The 18923-nt window shown below is 37.3% G+C and overlaps 1 protein-coding gene across 6 annotated transcripts in view; it reads right to left on the bottom strand.

Moving 5' to 3' along the window:
* The window catches only part of DOCK3 (dedicator of cytokinesis 3), a 336530-nt gene that overhangs the window by 192551 nt on the left and 125056 nt on the right, over positions 1-18923 (bottom strand). For all 6 annotated transcript variants that reach the window (XM_084752557.1, XM_084752558.1, XM_084752559.1 and 3 more), the window contains exon 6: positions 4499-4647. In XM_084752557.1, coding sequence (XP_084608683.1) covers positions 4499-4647 — 149 coding nt within the window. The remainder of the gene's footprint in view (positions 1-4498; positions 4648-18923) is intronic.

The following is an 18923-nucleotide window of genomic DNA, read 5'->3' as shown; positions in this document are numbered from 1 at the left end:
TTGGAAGGTCATAAGAGTATTTCATTACAGTCGGTGCTACCAACGAATCCCTGCCCTTGCCACAATGCTGAAGTTACTTATATATACTAGATATTAATAGTTTATAAAATTGATTCTGAAAAAGTAAAACTATAATATGTCAGAGCTTATAGAAAAGGCATAAAAGTTTAGCTTATGACTAAGTCTTAATTACACTAAAATGTGTTCATCAAATACTGACAGTGCATCTACTACATGCCAATGTATGCTATGTATCAATGGTTTCAGGCACTTATCAAGTATTGTGAAATACAAAGTGTGGAAATAGTCTGGTATACACAAGAATGATGGATATGGTTTTCTGAAGTCAGCTTTGGTGTGGAATAATCTTTTACATAACTTAAATTCATGAATTATCATTACAATAAATCATCTCTTTTTTTGAAATACAAAGAAAAATTAAACTTTAAGCAAGAATCAGAAGTAATAACTGCATTATTTTTAAAGATATGCTTTGGATTTGTCTATTTGCTTGTTTCTTTAATAAAAACAAAAAAAATCAAAGAAATGACTTCTAATAATACTCTGCTATACTCAGATTGGTGCGTAGCCCAACTGTCATCAGAGAGGCCTCCTCCAGCAGCTGATGGGAGCAGAGGCAGAGACCCACAGCCAAACATTAGGCAACGCTAAGGGAACCCAGCAGAAAAGAGGGGGAAGGATTATAGGCGCCAGGGGCAGGGGTTAAGGACACCACAAGAACACGGCCTTCAGAATCAACTAAGCATGGCTCAGGAAGACTGAAGTGACAAACACAGACCATGAATGAGTCTGCACTAGGTCCTCTGAATATATGCTGTAGGTTTTAGCTTGGGTTTTTGTGGTACTCCTAACAGTGTGGCAGGGATGGGGAGGTCTGCCAGTTTGCTTGCTCTTGGGACCCTTTTCCTCCTACTGGGCTGCCTCACACAGCCTTGAAATGAGGGTTTGTGCTTAGTCTTATTTCATCTTGCTATGCCATGGTTGGCTGACATTCTTGGGAAGCCTGGTCTTTTCTAACGGGAAATGGAGGAGGAGTGGATCTTGGAGAAAGGGGAGGTGGGGAGGGGGTAACTGGGAGGACTGGAGGGATGCGAGACTGTGGTCGGAATGTACTGTGTAAGAAAAGAACAGATAAAAAGAGAAAGAAAACACAGCAAAAATAGAGACAGACCTACAATGCTTTTATTTGGATTTCAATTTTATTTTTTACTGGGAAAAAGAAAACTAGAGGAAAGAAGTACTGAATGAAGGAGGAGGATGGAAAGAAGAGAACGAGGCAAAGAAATGGAATTGTGCTTCTTTCTTTGTTAAAATGGACATATTACTCTCATATGTGTTATGTGTGTGTATGTGTGTGTGTGTGTGTGTATACACACACACACACACACATACATATATATTTCACTGAGGAAAAGTTGAAAAAGTTCTATAGCTCTTAAAAGGTATTTCCAGTGTTTTTAGTTTTCTTAAAAAAATAAGCTATATTTGTTTCTAAGATATCACTTTAAATTATACTCATTAAGATTGTAAAATATGATTGTTTTTGTCTTGAGCTTTACAGTAAAAAGATAACTGATATTTCAAAAACAATTATCTACTTTATTTGCTGGCTTTATGATTGCAGTTAAATTGTAACATGATGAATTATATAACTATTAGTGGCATTGATTCAAGTTAATTTTCTACTATTGATTTTTGTTTTAATTTGTTTTGTCTGAGGCAGGGTCTCTCTCTTTAGTCCTGGCTGTCCTGGAGCTCACTCTGTAGATCAGGCTGGCCTCAAACTCAGAGATCTCTGCCTCTGTCTCCACAGTGCTGGGATAGAAGGTGTGCACCACCACTTCTGTCTATTACTTCTGATTCTTAAAGTAAATGCAGTGATAGTCTATAGTACAATAGGTAGTATTTGGCATATTTATTAGTTGTGCTATAAATTAACATACTATGCTTTACTTAGGGTCTTTTTTTTTTGCTCCAAATCATTAATTTAGAGAACACTATCTGATCAGTGTACTTAAATTCAAGTATACTATAGCATAGAAGTAGTTTAGTATATAATAACAGCTACAGTGTACAGTCAGGAGGAACCTTAATGCATGTATACTACAGTATGTAAATAGTTAGTATATAAACAAGGATAACAAAGAACAGTCAGAAGGCAATAAAACAAAACCCAACCAGGATAGACTCTTGTCTCTTCAGAAAAATTACAATCAACTTCAATTGCATTTCTCATATTTCTAGTAATAACAACTGTCACTCTTAATTGGATTCACTCAGACTTATTAGTTTATATTTCCTGATTTATTTTTATACTTTGAACTTTCTATCCTTAAGCTTCACCTACAGAAAGGAAATGAGAGATGGCTATTATGTATCTTTGAATATCTTAAACTTGTTTTATTTGGTCTTAGTGTGACTACTTACAAAACTCTGGCTAGTGTATCATTTTCCCTATGGAATTCTAAAGCAACTATATTATCTTCCAGTATCTGGCTTTAATGGTAAAATTTTTGAGGCCAACGTGTTTACTTTCTTTTGTAAAAGAAGCTGGCTTTCTATCTAAAGACCTTTAAGAGTTTCTCTTCATTCCTGGAATAAAATTTTTAATGTACCTTAATGTGGGGTTCGTTTGTTTGTCTGTTTGAATTCCACTCATTACTTTAAATGCATAGCAAGCCCTTTCCATCTGGAAGCTGCTTACTTTGGGCTCTGGGCATTTCTGTTTCTTTATAAATACTACTTAATTCTTTTTGTAGATAATAGAGGAATTTGGTTTGTCCTTCAAGTTTTTAAATTTATCTCAAAGGATAAGTCATTCCCCCTGGCCCAGGTATTTTTTAAATCATGCTCTCCCTCTTCCTTGAGAAATAATTTATTTAAATATCAGTGAAATTTGGTTGTTCACTTGTATGTAAACTGCACTGGAAGAAATGTAGGAAGTTTTATGCATAAATAGATAAGTGGCAAGCTTTCCTTTCTAGTATGAAGCCTTTAAACGACACAATACATAAGGTCCTAATTCTCCCTCTAGTTTCCAAGTTTCTTTGAGGCTGTTGGTTCTGTATTTGCTTATCTAAAGGGAAAACAACTGGCCATTGATGTTTCTATTCTTCATACAGCCTTTCAAACCATCAGTGCGACCTGTTAAGGTCCCTCTCCTATCCCCTGATTCTAGAAGCTTCAGAGCAGACTGGCTCCAACATTAGCTAAAGTTCTCTCTGCCTATATTGGCTTTTTCTGTCAGTAACCTACTTTCTACCTTTCAGAAATAGGTTTACACATCTAATTTACTGATGGGTACCCTCCTCCCGTTCCTTTTCTTTTCTATCATTTCAAAATGCCTTGGTTGAAAGAAATAAGTATAAATATTTAAATATATCTAAGTAAATATATATATATATATATATATATATATATATATATATATATATATATATATATATATCTGAAGTAGAAAACAACTGGTTGCTTAAAAGTTCAGTGGATCTGAATCATTATTAAATTTAGAAAGAAATACAACTGTAAGCTATATCTCAGCTTATAATGACAAAGTCTCAAATTGTTATTTTAAAACATTTATTTTTATGTGTATGAGTATTTTGCCCTCATGTATATCTGTGCAACATGTGCATGCACAGTGCCAGAGAAGCCACAAGTGAGCAGCAGATCCCCTAGAACTGGAGTTGTAGACACTTGGTAAGCTGCCATGTTGGTGCTGGCAATCAAACCCAGGCCCTCTGAAAGGGCATCCTGTGTCTTTAACCACCGAGCCATCTCTCCAGCCTCCAAACTTTATTTTAAGGGCACAGAGAAAATAAATCATCACATCCACTGTAGGATCTTTCTGAATGACAAAAGAGTTAAGGATACTCTGAAGTATAAATCATTTGTAGGTTATGCTTATTCATATTAGTCGTATGGCTATAAAAATCTATAACAAATGCTAATCTCACACACCCACAAAGCATATACATTTATGTGTTATGTGTGTGGGCATGAAGATGCCCATGATGAAATCAGAGAACTCACAGGAGTCATTTTCTCTTTCACCTTGTAGAATCTGGAGACTCAACTCAGGTGGAAAGGCTTGGTGGCAAGTGCCTTTATCTACTGAGCCACCTTCCCTGTACTGACTTCCCTTTTTTTCTAATGCACCAATTTTTTTTAAGTATACTGTGATTAGTGCAGTTTAAAATAAATGAATTTGATCTCCTGGAAGACAGCTCAGAGAATAACCTAGTCCAATTATTTAATTCTTTCCAGAAATAAAACACAGGCTAAGAAAAGTTCAGGCTAAAACTAGTGAACGCTTATTGATAACTGGGAGCGGGGGTGGGGGTAATGATACCTAGCAAAACTGTATGGAGACTATACTATCTTTTAGCCACTAAAGATAAACTTAAATCAAATTTAAAGTCTATGAGGACTGAGTTACAATGAAACTAAGAGATGCCCAAGTAATAGTCATACTTACTCATTACCCCAGTCCAGGCGCACGGTGATGTGCCGCTTAACCTCCCGCACCTGATCCTGTGTCAGGTGACCAGACAGTAGCTGCCTTCGTAGGTCAATAAGTTCATTCATCACATGGCGTAGTTTGTAGAAAAGATCTACTTTGTGTTTCTGAAAGGTATTTTGGTGTGGGTGAAATATAAAAGGGATATGGAAAGGGAATGAAAAGAGAAAGAAAAACAGTTAAACTATGAAAAGTGCTCATTTCCCTGAACTGTAAAGGCAATGTAAGAAGGAGCTTACTTAGAAACAAAGTGCGACTTCCTACCATCTAAAACTGCACAGTGATATCTAGCAAGACATCCTAACTAATCCAGACCATGGAAAAAGCACCCCCCTCTACCCAATCCTGGTCCACTCATCTCAAGTAAATCAAAGTTATTAAGCTTAATCAGAAAAATAACTTGCACAGGAGCCCAAAGCTGATATCGCAACGGAAGTAATAACGAACGCCCTTAACAGCAAAGACTTCAGCCATCTGGCAACACCTCAAGTTCCATCAGGAGGGAGAGTCAAGTTAAAAGAAGGAGGGAAGAGAATTAATTGCCCTATTTTGAAGCGGTGAAGCTTTCATATAAAGCCAGTCTCTGGAGTGAGATGCCTTTCTTAGTTTCTAGGCCTCATCTCGCTTTCTAATTAGCTTCTTTTAAACAGTGTGTGTCCCTAGAGTAGTAGATTTCTACTCCTTTCAGCTTAATAAAGATCCTTACGTTTACAAAAGTTAAGTAGAAACATCATAATGAAGTTAATTAAGGGCATTATAGTGTTTATTACCTTGCAAGTAAAAAACTAAGTTGGTGCTTCAAAAAATGTTAAGAATATAAATTTAAGAACTGAAGTCTTATTTCACAGAAGCAAAATCTTGACCATTGAATACGTGGGATTCTGTTTCTTTTAGAGAGAAACATGATTTTATGTGATTACTGAAGATTTTGGAATGTAACCAATCCATAAAGAATGTTCTTAATGCTCAATCAACACATGCTAAAGATGCAATTTTCTCCAAGTATTTTTGTTCCACAATTGCTTGAATGCACGGACAGAAAGGGACAACTGTATTGTCACAGAAAGGAAAGGACCCCGAAATGGGTAATGACACAGAGAGGTAGAAATTTAATAAAATGACTAAAGTTTTCCTTTGATTGCTTCATTCTCAGAGAAAAGGCAAGATCATTGGCTGAGAGGGATACAAAAGGATGCTGAGGCTGTAGAAAACACAAAACAGTTTCTTAGGGAATGCTAACTTGAATTAGAGGAGGAAAAATAGTTTCAATTGCAAGGTAGTTCTGAGATTTATGAACACTTACTAAAAATGAGGGTCTTTGTTTTAGGCCAAGTATAACGGACCGTACTGATATCAGTGCATCACAAATGTTTGTGTATGTGCTATGATTTATTGTTTTTAAAGATTTATTTTTATCTTATGTGTATCAGTGTTTTGCATAAAGGTCTGTTTGTGTGTCACATGCCAGCCTGATGTCCAAAAAGGACCAAAGAGGGCACTAGATACCCCCTACCACAAACTGGGGTTACAGACAATTGTAAGCTGCCATGTTAGTGCTGCGAATCCAATATAAGTCTTCTGGAAAAGCAACCAGTGCTCTTAATTGCTGAGCCATCTCTGCAGCCCATGTGCTACAATTTAAATGTTTATGTCACACCAAATTCACATTATCAAAATCCTAACCCATAAGGCAATGGTATTAGAAGGCAGTACCTTTGGAGAGATGATTAAAATCAGGAAGGCAGAACCCACATAGCATTAATGCCCTTATAAAATCGCTCAATGGAATCTGTTCATCTCCTATACCATGTGAGTATGTAGTAAGAGGGTGATATTTATGCGAATATGGGCTCTCCCATGACAGTAATTCTGGGAGCATTTTCATCTTAGACTTCCCAAACTCCAGAACTGAGAAAATAAATTTCTGTTCTTTACAGTTTTAGAATTTTGATATAGCAGCCTTAATAAACTAAGTATATATGTATAATGCATATGCATATAATTATTTAATGGGTATACATACATTTATAAGCATACACACATGTAATATACACTCATATACATACATAATATCTATGTTGGTATAGTCTTTAAGGAATTACACATAATTATTTTTTTAATAATGAGCTCTAATATTAAAATTTCCAGAGATGATAGCATCTCTCATACCCTGCTCTTCTGTAACAATGTGACGCTGGAAATCCTGAGAGGAAAGACAGTGTGTTTCTCCATGGATCTAGGCAGATCCTGAGACTGTTCTGAGCGATAGAACGTAACAGTAGTGAATTAAGTCAGTTGTGAGCCTTTAAGTAGTCCATTTATTGCTGTCTCTTAGCATACAAGAATAGATGAATGAATAAAGTGATCATGCTTTTCAAAGTAGAAGCTACATGCCGAAGCCACAAGTAGGTGCCCAAATATTTCTGAATATGTGAGTAATGCTGTATACCTAGCCTTATCAAATCATCAGAGGCCTACTGCACCCTAGAACTATCTAACCGCAACAGAATGAGAAACCATAAGATAAAACTGATTAACTGGGCTATTAAAACAGTTAACAGTTGTTTGAAGCTGCTAGGTTGTTGCTGGCTTGTATATATAGGTAACTTTTTATCTAGTACAAAATCCATTCTCATTTAACTATGAAAAGGTGGGAAAACTTGCCCTAGCCTTTTGTGTAAATATAGAGTAAGAATGAATGAACTGATCATATAATTAGAAAGTAGCACTACTGTTGCGGTCAATATGGTGTTCATTTCTTTTCTAATACTCTACACTCAACTGAGTGGTATCCTTTCTCTAGGAACTGCCCTGACACACAGGAGCTCTGCTAGCTTGCTTTCACCATGATAATTTCCTTCCTAAAATCTTCCCCTACCTGTTGTCAGTAACCGTCATTCTTTCAGTTCTCACCATCAGAACCTACAGACGTCGATTCAGTGGAAGTTCTGTGCAGCCAGAGCTTCTAGCACTCTAGCTCCTGAGTTAAACCGACACACACTGCATGTGCCAGAAGTAAAGAGAATGGGTTCCCACGCTGGAAATAGCTGGACATATAGTCACCAAACCAGCAATAAAAGAAAGCAAAAACATGAAACAAATACAGTCATGAACACTGTTGTAAAATGTACAATACTGAGGACAAATGGATGGTCCATACACTCTCAGGGAGACAAACCTTAAGTAAGAGGAACCAGAACAACCCTGCCATAGCACGACAGAAACAATAGCACTGCACAATGGAGACAACGAAGAGGAGCTGCTGAGGCTCCACACTGGCTGCTTTTGTTGTTGCTTTGTCTGTTTCAAACAGTCTCACTGAATGTTGGAGGCTGGATGAACTCAAACTCTTGATCCTCCTGCCTCAACCTTCTGAGTGCTGTCCAGCATAAGTGTGTCTATCCACACCTAGCTAAAATCCTCTAGCTGTAAAAAAATTATATCCATCAAAACTGTAACTTATAGGTGATACACAACCTTTGTATCTTCCTAATGAAATGAACCTTCACTTCTGATGTATATGCTGCCCTGAATAAGGTAGGCTAATGTATTTTTAAATGAGAAGTGTTAATTTTTATTTTATATGATTTTTTTTTCAGAAAGCTATTGGTGTTTTGTCAAATGAAAAATTAAGGCAAAAGAGGTTTAGCCTAAAAGATAAAGGGAACTAGGAAAGAAACAAAGACATTTTTCGGGTCACATTAATGTAGAAGGTGGCAGGTTCCACACAGGATATAACTGAAGAAAATTATGTTGATTAAATACCTAACATATTTCAACATATACAATGGAGATTTTTATTTCTGCTAAGAGGTTACATTTTTTTAAATAGAGTAAATAAGACCAAGCAGTCAGTAACTATAAAAACAAGCAATAAGAGAAAGGAAGCACAACCAAGTTCCTTACTTATGAAAATAATTACAAACAGTGCAGCAAGTAAATACTGACTCAAAAAGGAGTGATATGAAATTCATGAAGATAGTTACACAAACACTGTAAGTACCGACTATTGACTCGAAAGGTGGTGATTTGGGAATTTGGACACAGGCAGGAGGGGATAGTATAGGTGTAGGTGCATATGAATTCAATTTAATTATTGCCTTTTACAAGAAAAAAACATTAAATAATACCTAAAGATTAGAAAAGACATCCATTTTGGGAATATTATTAGAAATGTAAAACACTGAAGAATTAGCTAAAATATCTAGAAAAAAGTATGGACTCAGAATTAGGAGTGGGAAGAGAAGGCACCAGGACCCACATTTAATTAAATGACTGGCAGTCCTTAGTGTATAAAATTTAAAACCAGATTTACATGCACCTTTGACTGTTGTAAAAGATAAAACTGAATACGCTCAACTATAAAAAAGCTTTCTTCCATTTCCCACCCCAACCGAGGTATCGTAGATACAAAGTTGAGTCTGAACACAGCCTTCACTCTTTACCAACTTAAATATTGATAAATGGAACTAACAAATCTGTCTAATGTCTAAGTACAATGACTCCCTTTCAGATAAACACAAAAGCTAGACCACTTGTATGTCTCACTCCTGGAACACAAGAGAAATGAAGTGCATTCCACAGCAGGTGGCGGCCCTGGAGAAAGCTTTGTGTCTTAACTACAGCATGGCATTTGTCCAAGGATGGCTTTCCCACCCTGGTGGTAGTCCATATGGAGCAGCAGGGGTAGAGGCCACCCAGCCAACCAACGCCCCTTCAGGGTTTCAGTCACCCTGTAACAGTAAAGAAAAAGAAAAAGGCAGAAGGTACATATTTACATCCAGTTGTCTAGAAATACAGCAGTAGTCATTTCATAGCACGACCTAATGCCAGGGAAACACGAGAGTTCCCTATTAAAGGCCCAGTGTTACAACTATACTAATAAGCCTACATCTGGTTTATTCGCGTTCTCGTAAAGGTCTCTCATTCTTACTAGGGGAAGAAAAAAGCTGCATGCTTTAAATTAAACACTGAACACCTGACCCCTCTACTTCCCAAGGGAATTCTCAGGTTCATCATTAGCAATAAAATGAGAAAGTTCCCTACCTTCCTACTGCTGATTGTTCCTCTGAAGTTTAATATTCTTTAACAATATGTCATAGTGGGTAAGGAATACTAGATATAGGGTCAAGAATGCTTGGTGCTTTATCTCTACTGCCAGTCAGAGTGCTCTGGGCAAAATTTACTACCGTCTGTGGTATGCTTTGGCCTTTTCACTGGGGGAAAGGAAGGGAAGAAGGGGAGAGAGGGAGAGAGAGAAATGAGTCTATCTGCAACTGTAGTTATTATTACACTTCTATTTTTGTTCTTTCTGCCGCAGACACTGCTCTGGACCTGGCCTCAAAATATCACCTAGTTTGCCAGATGATATTCTAACATGACCACCAGCAACCCACCAGATAACACAGCAGCTAACCCTTGCCCCTGTGTCTTATATATAAGCACCCCACCTAACAATAATGCTTTTTAACACCCAATTGGTAATCAAAATCTTGGACTGTATCTTATAGTCCCTTTATATTTTAACTATTTGTATACATGATTCCTTTTAAAAGTATGGCTCATTTTTATCTGTTTTTTACAACTGTCATATATAAAACCTCTGTATCTTCCTGATGAAATTAACCTTTACTTCTGAAACATATGCTGCTGTGAAAAAGGTAAACAAGTCAGTGACAGCTGATTTTCTTTTAAAGAGAGATAGTTACTTATAAAGTCTTAGACTTGATCTGAAAAGGGAGTCAGTATAAAACTATACATTTAATATTAATAAGGCATTTTCAGTTATCATGAAAAGTATATGTGGTTATACATAACAATATCCTGATGCAAAAGTACAGCTATCATTTCCAAGTAAGCACAAGCTCATTTACTCTGGAGACAAATATGAATGACCATGGCACAGGATCTTTCTACTTTTTAGTTGTCCTTTAATTTCCTTCAGCAATGTTTGGCTTTCAGTGTATAAATTTTCCAGTTCCCTGGATAACTTTACAAGTATTTTATTATTTCTGATGCTATCATAAATAGGATTGTTTTCTTAATTTCCTTTTCAGATAGTTTGCTAATTTTACAGAAATATAAATGATTTTAGTCTGTTCCTTCTATGCTATAACTTTACTGAATTTGTTTGTTAATTCTAATGAGGTGTACATATGCACATAGTTACCAGGTAGTTCTACATACAAGATAGTTCTCTAAAAAGAGATAGTTTTGCTCCTTTACCTATTTCAGTGCCTTTAGTTTTTCTCCTGCCCATTTGTTCCGGTTTGGAATTCCAGGACTAAAGTTATAAAAGCAGTTACCTTTATCTTGTTCCTATTCTTGGAAGAAAAGCTTCAGTTTATCACCACTGGGTAGATTAAAGTTGGCATATTACTTTATTGTGTTGAAGTGTGCTTATTATTGTATCAATTTCACAGATCTAGATGGCCTAAGAGACAAACCTCTGGGCATACCTATGAGAGTTTCTAGACTGGGCTAACTGAGGAGACTCACCTTACATGTGGGTAGCACTATCCCATGATCTGGAGTCCCAGGGAAAATAAAGAGAAAGCAAGCTGAGCACCATTCTTGTCTCTCTCTGCTTCCTGACTCCTATAATGTGACCAGGCACCTCAGCTCCTACTGCCATGATGGACACAACTATAAGTCTAACAAGAGCTTCCCTTCCCTGTGTTGCTTTGGTCCAGCACTTTTTCTTCCAGCAATGAACTAATAAAATTACATTTGTTTATACTACTAAGTAACTTTTATCATAAAAGGTGCTGAATTTTGTTAAATGCTTTTCTTATATCTACTAAGATGGTCATAAGATTTTCATCTTTCTTCTGTTAACAGGGAATGCCACATGCACTAATCTGTACATGTTAGCCACTCTTACATGTACAATGAATATAATTCGGTTGTGGTGTAGGATCCTTAAAATGATGCTGGATTCTGATTGCAAATATTTGTTTGAAGACTGTGTAGGTTAATTTATCAAGGATAGTGGTCTGTGCCTTTCATTTCTTCTGGAGTTTGAGTTTGAAAATGTGGTGATAATTGCCTTGTAAAGTTACTTGTTTTCCTTGTAAAGTTAATGGTATTTCTGTGACCAGAATCTGAAATTAATTGTTCACAATTTTACCAAGCAAGCATCCAAAAAGCAACCACCACCACCCCAAAAAAACCCAACAATAAAAAAGGTAGGAATTGTACAAAGAACTTACTTGTTTTTTCTTTCCCTCTTCCCCTTCTGTTCTTTGTTTTCCTGTCCCCTTCCCCCTCACCATCTCCCATTTTCTCTTCTGTTTCCTTCCAGCCTCAATCCATCTTTCTCTAGTTTGACCAAAAGTGGAGACATAAAGCTCTTCAATTGAAAAACCTAACAGATCAGAGGAAAATCTTTGCCAACTATACATTATTATCTAGGGTATATAAAGAACTTTAGAAATTAAACATCAAGAAAATAAGCAGCCCAATTTAAAAATGGGCTATGAATAATATAAAGTTATGAAAAGGAGAAACACAGATAGTCAGTCAACATCCTAAGCAGCTTTTAGCCACTTAGTGCAGGATAAACATATTAAATTCACAGACCCAAAAAATATAAGTAACAAGGAAGACCCACGGGAGGATGCTTAAGTTTCCATCAGAAGGGAAATAAAATAGGCAGAGGTGGAGGTTGAAGAGAGGGAACAAGGTAGGAGAGGGAATACAGAGAGACGTGAGAGTGGAGATCAGCCTTTGGGAGAGGGAGGAATGGGGGGATATGCACAGGGGGATGGGTGACAGAAGGCCTGCAGAGAAAAGAAAAACTGTGGGCATGGTCCTAGTACGGGGAACAGTGAAGGGGGGGGGGGATTCTTTGACAAGGACTCTGTTCCCTACTTTTTAATTACTTTCCCTTGATAAGATTGCCTTGCCAGGCTACAGGAGAAGAGGAGGAACTCAATTCTGGTGTGACCTGATGAGCTGGGGTAGGTGAGCAGGGGCGCTTCCCTTTTCTGAGGAATACGGGAGGAGGAAGGGAAGGCAGGACTAGGAGACTAAGAGGGAGGGGGCTATGACCAGGATGTAAAGTGAATAAATAAAAAAAAATAATAGAAAAATGTATTTAACATCCTTAGCTATGGGGAAAAGCAGGTTAAAACTACTTTAAGATTCCATCTTACTACAGTCAGAATGGTCATCATGAGGAATCAAATCACAACAAACACTGCCATAGATGTGGCACAAGGGGAACGCATCGCTGCTGATGGGAATGTTAACTGGTACAGCCACCTTGGAAATCAGTCTGGAGGTCTCTGAACAACTAGAGATAGAATTGTTGTATGACCTACTCAAAGGCACAGACCTAAAGAACTTTCCATTTTATTTACAGAGACATTTGTACATCATGCTCATTACTACTCTATTCACAATACTAGGAAATAGAATCAACCCAGCTCTCCATCAACTGGTAAGTGGATAATTAAAATGTGGCACATATACATGACGGAATATCACTCAATAGTAAAAACGAAACAAAACAAAACCAGAAATCATGTAAATTGTAAGTAAATGGATGAAACTGGAAAAACTACACATAGTGAAGCCACATCTTTTCTATATACAAGCACTACCTTCTAATTTTATGATTTGTGTGCTTAGCCTGAAGTACATGTGAAAGCTGGGAAACAAGTAATGGCCCAGTGGGCAAAGTGATCCACTTGAGGAAGGGGACGGAAGTTTAAGAGGTCAAATGAACATAGCTAGAAAAGGGGAGGGGGAGTAATAGAAATAGGAAAGCACAGGGACAGAGGAAGGGGTAACACAAATGAAGTGTACATAAAAACGCCACCTGAGAACCTATGATCTTGCAACCTAAGTCAAAATATAATGAAAGAGGATAGCAGATATATGTGATATAAGGATACTTGGAGCTAGGTTTAAGTAAGGATAGGGACAGGGAGGTAGGAAAACAGGGGACACAGGGTGTGTTAACTAAGACTAAAGATTTATGAAGAAGCTTTATGAATCCCCACCACCACTTAAGCAATGAAGCATCATTTCTAAAGGGGGACTGAACAGAAGTACCAGCATGGGCCAACAATGCTGTTCCCTAATATATGAGTTATTTAATGGAAATCTTAATGTCAGGCACCCTAAACAAGATAGACTATGGTTACTGTTCTTGGTTGCTTATCATAAATAAATAGTATGACCCCGTTTACTGAAAACACAGTACATTTCTGTCTTAGGACATAAAGAAATCAATACTGAACTCAACAGGACCCTCCCACCCTGCTAGCTAGTGTTGATAGTGATGGAAACGACTATGCAGGCTGCTGGAGGAGAGGGAGAAAGGACATGAATGGTCTGGCCAAGTGCTGTACCCCGCATGCTACAACAGTGACCTGCCAAGCAAGGCATGCCCACTTGTTTTTCCCACCTCGCTATACTCCTATTCCTACTTGACCAACCAATCTCTTGACTACATTTGAGGCCTGCTCCATAGGAGGGAAATTCAGTGTCTAGTACTATAGAACTTAATAAGAACCCACAGCTAGGAAGCCGCAGGCCCTAGGAGAAAACCTCTTCATGTTATTTTTATTAAAGGGGCATGTTGTCAAGCTTCCATATAAATATTTATTTTTATATAAATAGATTTTGTGCTGCTCTCAGCTTTGGTCAGGGAAATGTCTAGTTGAAGAGGGGAGTAGTTAATGCAGAGACGCAGGTGCTAAGAATGAGTGACTACGCGTGCTCAGCTACAGATAAGACATACATGTCAACCCCTTCCTCAGTGCTCAGGGGCCATCACAGAAGAGGGGCAGAACAAACCTAAGAGCTAGAGGATGCCTGGGACTGCAGTGAAGGTCAGGCCCTGATACGACATGGTTGCTCTACTCATGAACTCACAGCAGCGATAGTTAGCCACACAAGATTTGAGTAAGTTTTAAATTCCAACAAGGAGCAAGGGAGGCTCCTGATGCTCCAGCCCTAGCTCAGGGGCCAATGACAGTTGACAGCTGCTGAGGGGAGAGTCACTTTTCTTGAAGAGGGGATGGACATTGGTAGGTTTTTCATGACCCTACACTCGTGCACATACTAGATTTAGTAGGTTGTTAAAACAAAAGACATGAAGACGTGAAGGAGGAAGGCTGGAAGTACACTGGGAGGGGGAAAGAAATAGCTAGATGGAGCAGGGGGAGGGGTGTGACCAAGATACCTTGTATACATATATGAAAGCTTCAAAAGCAGGAAATGCACATGTGTAGATTTGGCTTCAAGATAAACTTTTCCTTAGAAAATGCTTGTCCTCCTCTAGAGTTAGGGCTTTGAACTGTTCTCATCACCAGCATACAGTTTCACTGTTTTTACTTCTTTAATTTTGGAGAAGATTTAAAAGGATTTATTATAGTTCTACTCTAAAAGTTTGGCAGATTCACCCATTAAACTCCTTATTTGCCACTGCTCTGTTCAGTTTTTCTCTTCCTTCATCATTCAGTCTTTGGAGGTTATGTGTCTTTGAGAGTTTATCTACTTTTACTTTGCCATTGACTGGCACATAGATATTCATAACATATCCTTACCTTTTAATTAGTAGCATTAGATACACTGCATCTTTCAGTTCTGACATTATCTATTCAGTGTAATTTCTGAGAGCGTCTTACTATGTAGCCCATGATGCTGACCTCACACTCATACTGGAATTACATTCAGGCAGCACTATGCTTGGGCCTGGCTTTATTTATATAAGGAGTCTTCTCTCTTTACACTAAATGGTTCATTTCACCATTTCAGTTTCTAAAATAGTTTTTAATTTCCCTTTTCCTTTCATGTTTGAAAACTTTATCAACGTTTATTTTTTACAGTTTTGTTGTTGTTTGTTTAGGTGGGATCTCACTATGCAGCCCTGGCTGGCCTGGAACTCTCTACATACAACAGACTGGCATTGAAATCGCAGAGATGCTCCTACCTCTGCTGTCTGAGTGATTATAGTTGTGTGCCACCAGACCCAGTTGATTTTTTCCTGTATTTCTCATGTGTCTTTTCTACTGCCTATATATCTGAATATCATAAACTACATAGATCTAAGATTTTTACTGTCCCAGATAAAAGTAAAAATATGAAAAATACTAAATCACATGAGGAACGACCTAAATTGATCCAAAGATATGACAAGTATAGCTGATATATAACTTAGAAGTATGTTAGTGCAGAGAATCTCAACATGAGCCAGACTATGATGTACCAGCTCCTGCAGCTCCTGCCATACCTGATGAGCAGAACATAAGGAAACAACATCATTCAAAGCTACTATGGCAAAACGCCCAGCCACATAAGATACATGAACATACATGCTACAGCACAGATTCAAATATTCCTTCATATTAAAGATTCAAGTGGCCAACTTAAATAATGATCATACGCAAAGATGGTCAAATGCTATTTTGTTGATTTTTTTATCTTTAAAGATTTTACATTAAAATTTTTTAAATTATGTGTACATGGGAGGGTGTACACATGAATGCAGTCTCTAAAGAGGCCAGAAATTGAAGAGTATACCAGAAGATAGATTTCTCATGTTCATGGATTGGTAGAATTAACACAGTAATAATACCGATCTTACTAAAAGCAATCTATGATCATTTTCTTAAGTACATGTATATCCACACAATATGCCATGATATTACTTGTGGCTTCTAATTCAACTATCATTTGTTTGCTATCAAAGAGCTGCCTCATTTGCTCTAAGCAAGTGTATTTGTAATCCTGAGTGTAGGGGAGTGAAATGTGAAAGCTAGTCTATAGTATAGCACTTTCTCAATACATTTCTGTATTAAGTTTCTATTGTGTTGCATTTTCTCTAAACTCTAAACTTTCTTTACTATTTGATCTGCTTTTATTGGCTATTGGTAATGCTGCTACTTCATAAAATGGCATTTAGGTCATTGAATAATTTTTTACCTCAGTTATAATGTTAAATATTCTTAATTTTATCATTCAGATAAGCTGCCTTATTTGAAGAATTTTCAAGAGCAATTTAAGAATGAAGGCACAGCCAGGCATCAGTGGTGGTGCATGCCTTTAACCCTTGCACTTAGAAGTCCTACTAGGATACTTATCACAAGACTGATGGAAAAGGATACATCCTGTGAGTATGAATAATCTTTTTCTCCTTAGCTACATCCAGATCCAGAGTCAAACACTTGGGTTGGAAAAATCAAGGTGTCAAAGTGAGAATATAATCACTAAGCATCATTCCAATTGCCCATTTACTTTGAACTTTGTTAGCTTATGCGTAGTCATCCCTGTGAGAAGTCCATATTTTAAACAAGGGACACAAGAATTGTTCCTATATCCCAGCACTTATGAGGCCGAGGCAGGAGGACAGATGTTCAGGGTCAAGTAATATTACTTAGTAAGTTCCAGGACAGCCTGGAAGAGATAACAAGACCCTGACTAAAATATAACACACATGCTGGAGAGATGGCTCAGAGGTTAAGGGTACTGCCTGCTCTTTCAGAGGTCCTGAGTTCAATTCCCAGCAACCACATGTGGCTCACAACCTCTATAATGAGGTCTGGTGCCCTCTTCTGACATTTAGGTGTACATGCAGGCAAAACATTGTATACATAATAAATAAATAATTTTTTAAAAATTTTTGATTAAGAAAATAATAAATAACACACAGAGACACACATATATGAATAAACAAATCAACAAAGGGTTGAATGGGTGCATCATGAAAGTCCATATAAAATATATAAATATTATATAACTATAAAATTATTCTCTTAAAATTTTGCACTGTAGATTTTACTTAATTGATTTATAATAACCAGAAATACTTCAATTCCTTAGCATATCTTGCATAGAAATGGTAATAGGAGTAGTTTCAAAGCCTAGCATGGACTATGGTAATTCTTTAAAATTAAGAATAAAAGTAAAGCTGGATATAGTGGCATATGTCTGTAATCCCAGCACTCAGGGAGGCAGAGGCAGGCGGATCTCTGTAAGTTTGAGGCCAGCCTGGTCTACAAAACAAGTCTAGGACAGCCAACGCTACACAGAGAAATCCTGTCTCAATACACATACCCAAAAAAAAAAAAAAAGAATAAAATTCTGGGAAATAACGCCTTGTCTAACAATATTGATGATCAGTCATTTGTTTTAGAAAATAGGAGAAAGATAACTTTTGTGTGTGGTTTCAAAGGAGCTTATATATTTTAGGTTTTTGTTTTTTTCTTTCCTCTTCCTGCCCCCGAGACAGGGTTTCTCTGTGTAGCCTTGGCTGGCCTCGAACTCACAAGTGCTGGGATTAAAGGCGTGTGCCACAATGCTCGGCCCTGGTTTTTGTTTTTATTTTTTTCAAGAAAGGGTCTCACTATGTGGCTGTCCTGAAATCTACCACATAGACCAGGCTGGCCTGGAAGTCAGAGATCCTCCTGCCTCTGGCTCCTAGAGTGCTGAGACTAAAGGTGTGCAGCATTATGCCCAACTTGAGGTCATAGTTTAAAAAAAAAGTTATTTGGAACATAAAAATGTGCTTAAAATTGGACAATCTTGGTTTTTGGTGTGGGTTTTTTGTGGATTTTGTTTGTTTGTTTGTTTTGTTTTTGTTTTCTTTTGTTTTTTGAGACAGGGTTTCTCTGTGTAGCCCTGGCTTTCCTGGGACTTGCTCTGTAGATCAGGTTGGCCTTGAAATCAGAGACCCTCCTGTTTCTGCCTCCAGAGTGTTAGGATTAAAGGCATGTGCCACTACACCTAGCTTACAATCTTAATTTAACAGAAAAACATAATCATTATACAAAAAAAACAGGGAGATTGTGGTTTGATGCCTCAGAGAGATGAAAATTTTCTATTATATTTCATATATATCATATTATCCAAATAATATCCTTATATAAATGAAACATATTTCATCATGTCCATTTATTTCTATATATAGAAAATGTTCTCAAGTGATCAAACTGCGTTGTCCCTACGTATCATATACATTAATAAATGAAGAATTCTATAAATGTAACTTCAGGTATTGATTGTACCCTGTATTGCTACAATCCATTGTCAAAATCAGGAAATAGTTATTTTTACATTATGGTTAACTTACAGAAATCACGATTAACTGAAATAGGTATCAGCACAGTCAGATCGTCAGTAGAAAGTTTCTTGGAATTAACCCTGAATAGTCACACTGTAACGCCAATCAACCTGCTTCAGTCAGGCTGGATTCCTTCACTTGGAGGATGCTATATAAACAGAATCAGAGTCTACTCCACTCCATGAATCTTATAAATTTTATGCAACATGGTGCTCTTGAGATCAATCCAGATTGCTGAACAGTCCAATTCATTAATTTCCTTTTCATTTCTTTTAGTTTTTTATTGTATAAATCAAAACAAACAAAAAC

The sequence above is a fragment of the Acomys minous genome (genome assembly GCF_964271855.1).
Source record: "Acomys minous genome assembly, chromosome: 13".
NCBI lineage: Eukaryota > Metazoa > Chordata > Mammalia > Rodentia > Muridae > Acomys > Acomys minous.
The sequence above is the reverse complement of the archived record's forward strand: the minus strand, read 5'-3'. Positions and strand labels throughout refer to the sequence as shown.